Source organism: Salmo trutta, unplaced genomic scaffold, assembly GCF_901001165.1.
Source record: "Salmo trutta unplaced genomic scaffold, fSalTru1.1, whole genome shotgun sequence".
In the NCBI taxonomy this organism is placed as follows: domain Eukaryota; kingdom Metazoa; phylum Chordata; class Actinopteri; order Salmoniformes; family Salmonidae; genus Salmo; species Salmo trutta.
The window spans coordinates 1-7724 of record NW_021822922.1 but is presented as its reverse complement, the minus strand read 5'-3'; the positions used below and the strand labels follow the sequence as shown (position 1 = coordinate 7724).

The 7724-nt window shown below is 43.0% G+C and overlaps 1 protein-coding gene and 1 long non-coding RNA gene across 2 annotated transcripts; one reads left to right on the top strand and one right to left on the bottom strand.

The window, feature by feature from the left end:
* Nucleotides 1-674: 674 nt before the first annotated feature.
* Nucleotides 675-4964, top strand: LOC115187234 (uncharacterized). Its single transcript, XR_003875969.1, has 5 exons — nt 675-766; nt 991-1442; nt 3792-3939; nt 4090-4597; nt 4719-4964. It is a non-coding gene; the product is annotated as an uncharacterized LOC115187234 (long non-coding RNA).
* Nucleotides 4965-5680: 716 nt separating this feature from the next.
* Nucleotides 5681-7328, bottom strand: LOC115187235 (vacuolar protein sorting-associated protein 37B; the record flags this gene model as incomplete). Its single annotated transcript, XM_029746347.1, is given in 2 exon segments — nt 5681-7121; nt 7266-7328. Coding segments are annotated over 2 exon segments (468 nt in total), but the record flags the coding sequence as incomplete, so codon positions are not given.
* Nucleotides 7329-7724: the final 396 nt, after the last annotated feature.

The following is a 7724-nucleotide window of genomic DNA, read 5'->3' as shown; positions in this document are numbered from 1 at the left end:
TCTACAGGGTCAGCCATAGTAGAGCAAACAAGGGTTAAAGCAATAGATTGTTCACCTTGTCAGCTCTGTTAGTCAAACCAGCAACCTTTTGGATACTGGCCCAACACTCTAACCACTAGGCTACTTAAGCACTTTGTCCAGCATCATTATTGGTAAGCCTATACAAAGTACTAAAGGACAGATTACTTTGGGCTAGATAGAAAAATAAAAAATGCTCCAGGACTAAAATAATTGCTAGATTTTAACAGTAGGCTACCAGTTCTTGGCTTGTTACAAGTTTACCAGTGAGTTTTTGTTAAAAAAGATGTAGCTTTTTTTTTCTTTGAGCTGAATCACAATCAAGAAACACAAATAATACATTAGTCCAATATTATCTGCTACACAAGTAGTAATAGCAGAAGGAAGCATGTATTCACCTCACTGACTGAGGTAAATGGAGTTTAGTTCACTTGACCTTCTCAGCTATCAGAAAAAGACCATTCTGTCGTTTGAAAATAAGTTATTTTTTTACACTTTATACCATAGTCCAATGGCAAAAGAGAAAAGATTGATTGACATAGAGTTTGTTTGAATTACAGACACTTGGGTTGAAACAAAGGCGGGCTCATTCAGGGACCTATATAAGCTTGAATCGGCGATGTTTTTCAAAATGTTGGGCAGTTAACCGTTGCAGAGCTAAGGCAGACGGTTGTCAGCAGCCTAGTCAACTGTATAACAAAACATTTTTTAACCTTAACTACAGGTCTTACTTTAAATAATCATTAGGGTAAGTTTTCTGTCAAGATGAGTGGTGGCTATAGCACTACTAACAAACCAAGTTTCGTCAAACTATCTAATGTTATGTAGCTAGCTAACTTCAAGGTAAAATTAAGTTGGATAACTAGTTGCTAACCATTCTGCTAGCTAACAACATGAAAGTAAATCTGTCAGCTTTGACACATTTATCTTGGGACCTATCAAGCTAATTTATTCAAATTGTATTTTCCACAGCGTGAGTGCATCTCTATCCACGTTGGTCAAGCTGGTGTGCAGATCGGTAACGCGAGCTGTACTGCTTGCAGCATGGGATCCAGCCTGATGGGCAGATGCCCAGCGACAAAACCATAGGTGGAGGGGATGACTCCTTCAACATCTTCAGCGAGACAGGAGCGGGAAAACATGTCCCTGGTGCAGTTTTTGTGGACCTCGAACCAACTGTAGTTGGTAAGGACGAAATGAGCTAAGCTATGGTTACCATATGCTGTAATAAAAAATATAATCCTCCCTGACCAGAGAAGGATTTTTCATCGATGAGGTCCGCACCGGGACATACCGTCAGCTGTTCCACCCTGAGCAGTTAGTTCATCACTGGTAAGGAGGATGCCGCCAACAACTACGCTTGAGGCCACTACACCATTGGCAAGGATATCGTGGATTTGGTGCTGGACATAGGTCGCAAGCTGGTGAGTAACGTTGGCTAGTATATATGTTTTTGTTAGCTTGAAGCCATGTGCTGCCAACGCCCAGTTATTTCACTTTACTAACAAGTTGTTTTTTTGTTAGCCTGAAGCCATGTGTATCCTCTGCCCAACAAATTCGAGAATTAATCGTTTGGAGTGCTGCAGTTCGCAAACGATATTGTGCTTATCACCCTCAAGGCAGTTAAGCAATGCATTCCGCCAATAGTCGTTCACAAGTGCACCAAGAAAAAAATCGTATTTGTATGCCTGGCAATTAACAAATGTACATTGTTTAAAGAACGACTTTACAAGTCTCACAAATGACAGCTCTAGTAAGCCCTTTATGGTGAACGACATGTGAACAAGAGGCTTGTAGAATCATAACTATTTAGAGTTTTCAGTTCATTGTTCGCAGGTAGGGTGTCTTGGTGCCCTGGAAAGATTGTTATTTTTTGAGTCTTAGCCTGTCTGGGCTAGGGGGCAGTATTTTCACGGCCGGATGAAAAACGTACCCAATTTAAACAGGTTACTACTCTGACCCAGAAACTAGAATATACATGTAATTAGTAGATTTGGATAGAAAACACTGAAGTTTCTAAAACTGTTTGAATCGTGTCTGTGTATAACAGAACTCATATGGCAGGCAAAAACCAGAGAAAAAGTCAACCAGGAAGTGGAGGATCTGAGAATTGTAGTTCTTTCTAGTCCCTTTCGAAACTACATTATCTGTGGGGTTATGTTGCACTTCCTAAGGCTTCCATTGGCTGTCTAAAGCCTTCAGAAAGTGATTTGAGCCTTCTCCTGTCACTGGGCAGATAATAGGAGCTCAGTTTCTGAGTGGACTGCCTGGCAACAAAGGAATTGGTTATGCGCAGTCACGCGAGCACACTGTTCCTTCTTTTTCTCCTTGAAAGAATACGCTATTGTCCGGTTGGAATATTATCGCAATTTTACGTTAAAAATACCATAAAGATTGATTTTAAACAGCGTTTGACATGCTTCTAAGTACGGTAATGGAACATTTTGACTTTTCGTCTCTGGTTCCGCGCTCGTGCGTTATGCAGGAAGTGGAGGATCTGAGAATTGTAGTTCTTTCTAGTCCCTTTCGAAACTACATTATCTGTGGGGTTATGTTGCACTTCCTAAGGCTTCCATTGGCTGTCTAAAGCCTTCAGAAAGTGATTTGAGCCTTCTCCTGTCACTGGGCAGATAATAGGAGCTCAGTTTCTGAGTGGACTGCCTGGCAACAAAGGAATTGGTTATGCGCAGTCACGCGAGCACACTGTTCCTTCTTTTTCTCCTTGAAAGAATACGCTATTGTCCGGTTGGAATATTATCGCAATTTTACGTTAAAAATACCATAAAGATTGATTTTAAACAGCGTTTGACATGCTTCTAAGTACGGTAATGGAACATTTTGACTTTTCGTCTCTGGTTCCGCGCTCGTGCGTTATGCCTTTGGATAAGTGGTCTGTACGCACAAAAAAAAACGGAGGTATTTGGACATAAATATGGATTATTTGGAACAAAAACATTTCTTGTGGAAGTAGCAGTCCTGGGAGTGCATTCTGACGAGATCAGCAAAGGTAGGAGAATATTTCTAATACTAATTCTGAGTTTAGGTTGCCCCGAACTTGGCGGGTGTCTGTATAGCTCACCGTGATGGCTGAGCTATGTACTCAGAATATTGAAAAATGTGCTTTCTCTGTAAAGCTATTTTAAAATCTGACACAGCGGTTGCATCCAGGGGTAGTCCATCTATAATTCTTTAAAAAATTGTTATATATTTTGTCAACGTTTATGATGAGTATTTTTGTAAATTGATGTGCACATTCACCGGACGTTTTGGTGGGAATACATTTTCTGAACATCACGCACCAATGTAAAATGCTGTTGTTGGATATAAATATGAACTTTATCGAACAAAACATACATGTATTGTGTAACATAATGTCCTAGGAGTGTCATCTGATGAAGATCGTCAAAGGTTAGTGCTTCATTTAGCTGTGTTTTGGGTTTTATTGACACATGTCCTTGCTTGGAAAATGGCAGATTTATTTTTGTCTATGTACTCTAACATAATCTAATGTTTTGCTTTCGCTGTAAAGCCTTTTTGAAATCGGACAATGTCGTTACATCAAGGAGAAGTGTATCTTTAAAATGGTGTAAAATAGTTGTATGTTTGAGAAAGTTGAATTATGACATTTTGTTGTTTTTGAATTTGCCGCCCTGATATTTCACTGGCTGTGTCCCGCAGGTGGGATGCTAGTGTCCCACGTAGCCCATAGAAGTTAAGAGATCAGTCAGTAAAAAGAGCCAAACTTATCCATAACCTGTTCTTTCTCACCCCAGTCAGACCAGTGCACTGGCCTTCAGGGCTTCCTGATCTTCCACAGTTTTGGTGGAACTGGCTCAGGTTTTGCTTCGCTGCTCATGGAGACTGTCTGTGGACTACGGCAAAAAGTCCAAACTGGAGTTTGCCATTTACCCTGCCCCTCAGGTATTGCTAATGTTTAGTTGTTCACATGATTATTTGGTAGATTTCCACATCAGTAAAACTTTTACTGTACTTTATATCCCTGTATGATATGTACATTTTCATTATGTAACACCTAATGATGACTGTTCTACCTCTTGTGTATGTGTTCAGGTGTCCACAGCAGTGGTGGAGCCCTACAACTCTATCCTGACCACCCACACCACCCTGGAGCACTCGGACTGTGCCTTCATAGTTGACAACGAGGCCATCTACGACATCTGCCGGCGTAACCTGGACATCGAGCGTCCCACCTACACCAACCTCAACAGGCTCATTGGCCAGATTGTCTCCTCCGTCGCCGCCTCGTTTCGATGGAGCCCTCAATGTGGACCTGACAGAGTTCCAGACCAACCTGGTGCCCTTCCTCCGAATCCACTTCCCCCTGGTCACCTACGCACCTGTCATCTGCTGAGAAGGCCTACCACGAGATGCTCTCTGTGGCAGCGATCACCAACGCCTGCTTCGAGCCCGCCAACCAGATGAAGTGTGACCCTCGCCACGGGAAGTACATGGCCTGCTGCACCGTGGGGATGTGGTGCCCAAGGACGTCAATGCTGCCATCGCCACCAAGACCAAACGCACCATCCAGTTGGTCGACTGGTGCCCTACCGGCTTCAAGGTAAATAAGCAATGGATTCATTCATTCACACTGATCTATGCTTATAAACATTTAAGGCACTTGGCATGTTAATTATTGGTTAGTCAGGTTTTCAGACTGTTGTTTTGTTTGTGCCCTGCAGGTTGGCATCAACTACCAGCCACCCACAGTGGTGCCAGGTGGCGATCTAGCCAAGGTCCAGAGAGATGTGTGCATGTTGAGCAACACCATGGCCATCGCTGAGGCCTGGGCTCGGCTCGACCACAAGTACGCCAAGCGTGCCTTTGTGCACTGGTATGTGGGAGAGTTCCTTGAGGCCAGAGAGGATCTGGCTGCCCTGGAGAAGGACTACGAAGAGGTGGGAGTAGATTCAGTGGAAGGGGAGGCTGAGGAAGGAGAAGAGTACTGATAAGAGAATTATCTAATAAAGGTAAATGAATCAATAAACCATGATGAATTATTAGTCATGCAGCATGGTTAATGAATAATCAATGTAGTGATCGATTGGTCTGATTAGTCCCAGAAAGTCCAGGAACCACTGGAGAGGGAAAGAAATGTGTGTATGTAATTAGTGTAGAGAGCAGGGGACAGATGGTAAAGGGAGTAAAACTTCAAAGGGTTCCTAACCTTGAGGGAAAGGAACAGGCTGAGCTAGGTAGTGATAAACAGTGTGGGAAGTCAATGGGGGATGCAGGTCACCAACAGTTTGTGTGTAAATGCATGTGCGTAAGTAAGCAAGAACTATATAATGACTGTTTTGTTATCCTGACCTCAGAACGTTCTCTGAATAAAGCTACAGAAACCTTTTGCAGAAAGCTGAGTCCTTGCCTAATTATTTAACCCATTGTCTTACAAACCTCAAGATATCAAATTATTCTAACAAGTACTGAACACATGTTTTAGTTAATTGACAATTTCAATAAAAGTTCTGTGTTTTGTTCCATTCTCCTGGGCATTTTTACCAGCATGATGTAATGGTTAAAAAAAATTCAAGCAGGAAAGTATCTTTATAATACTTTTTTGGGCAAAGTGTTAACTACATCGGCACAATAGTTGAACTACCCACTGTCTCCAGTTGATAGCAACAAACACAGACCACCTTAGTATTGGTTATAAAACATTTATTGATTTGGATAAAAGTGGGGAAAGTCAGTCTAACATTACACCATGAACGTTTGTTCCTAGGGAGTGTAGATCAGATGTACAGTACCAGGGACTACTATAGTTGCACCATTTTCATTTTTGAACCCCCATGTGTTTTTCCTTGAGGTGAGCTTGTGTGAGCACAAATGGGAAAAGCACACTAGATGTACAGCCAGCTGTAGATCTCTTTTCCCCCACATGGCAACTTTGACTGGCTTCACAAGAAAGCAGGTTTGAAATTAATTTAGAATGCATGGTTTTCTGTATCCATCTTCCAATTAGGTGGGGTATAACTACCTCTTATACCGGTATACAAAACAATCACTAAAACAAAGTGCCAAGTCAGGTAAGATGAGAACATCTTTGGCAGGTCATTCAAATCCATCCCAAAATGTTTCTGTTCCCTTGTAAAATAGCATAGCATATTCCTAGCCTTCTGTAAGAACTTCTTGCATCCTCCTACCTCCTGGAAAGAACCTCCACCAATGAATATGAAAGCACCTAGATTACAATACATATTGAATTGAAATCTATTTGAGTAGTTCTGTTCACTGTTGATGGACTAGCTATATTTGTGACAATACCGGACTCCTTCCTTTAGAAGAATAGGAACTTTAGGGTTAACTATCACACCACCTGTCCTGACCTTTGGGGTTACAGACAACTTCACGCATACTCAAGTGTGCGCACAGGAAGACACCACCTTCAGTTTACAAAAACTACATCTCAACTACACAGCATATAAATACCAGTCAGAGAGTTAGGTTTTCATGTCTTCAGATTAATCAGAAAGCTAGTCTTAGAATAAAAACCTAAGAGAATCAACCCCCCCAGGCTGTAGCTACTGGACAGAGTCTCTGAGGGAGCCTGTCAGTCAGGAGATTTCCCTGTGTTACTGACAGGGGCTGTCATTGGCTAAGTCACCAACACTCATTGTTGGGTCAAAGGTAGATAGAAACACCATGGATGATGACCCTATGGAGACAGACCCCCCCCCTCACTGCATGATGAAGCCAGTTCGGGGGGGCAGGCATGGAGAGGTGGGGTGTTGCTGGGGAATGTAGGGGCTGCTGGGGTAGCCTGGAGGACCCTGGCTGGGGAAAGGCATGGCGGGATAGGGGGCGACTTGGTATGACAGGCCGCTGTGCTGAGGTGAGGGAGGAGGGGCGGCTCGCGTAGATTGGGGGGAGAGGGCTCCATTGGTGTAGGGGGTAGAGGGGAAGTCCTGGGGTCGACTGGGCTGCGTAGGGGTCTGCTGGGGTCTAGTGAGACCCTTCAGCACCAGCTCTCGGAGTTTGTCAATCTTTACACGGCGCACATGAGCAAGATGGCGTCTCCGCTGATAGTCGTCAATAAAGCAGTCCAGAGGCAGCTCTCCATCCAGAAACGAGTCTGCCATGTTCTACACAGGGACATCAAAGCAGGGTTATATTCACACAAGCATACACTCCAACACAAAATATCCTAGAGAGTGAGTATTCTTATGCGTGTAGGAGTGTGTACATGTCTATGAGTGTAGTTGTGAATGTATTGGTAAGTGTGCCACCTCAGTCTCCTCTTCTATCTTGGCTCCCTCAGCTTGCAGCAGAGCCAGCAGAATGTCCAGAGAGCTGTTCCCTGAACCATGGTCTGAGAGAAAGATGAGGGAGAAATGGTTAGAATACATTAAAACACTAAGCATCACAGTGAATGACTGTCCTGAACCTAAGTCGTGACTTGATCCCTGGGGCAGAACATCAATGTAATGGGACTGAATACAGTAGCTGGGGCATTCAGAGGATACTAAGCAGCACTGAGTACAGGAAAGCCTATCAGGTAACAGCTGTCTGACAGGGTAGTCACTAGATGGCCATGCTAGAATGGACAGAGGAAATTGTTGTCATGGTACCAGTGGCATAAAGTACTTAAGTAAAAACTTTAAAGTACCACTTAAGTCGTTTTTTTAGAGAATGTACTTTACTATTTATATTTTGACAAATTTTACTTTACTACATTCCTAAGAAAA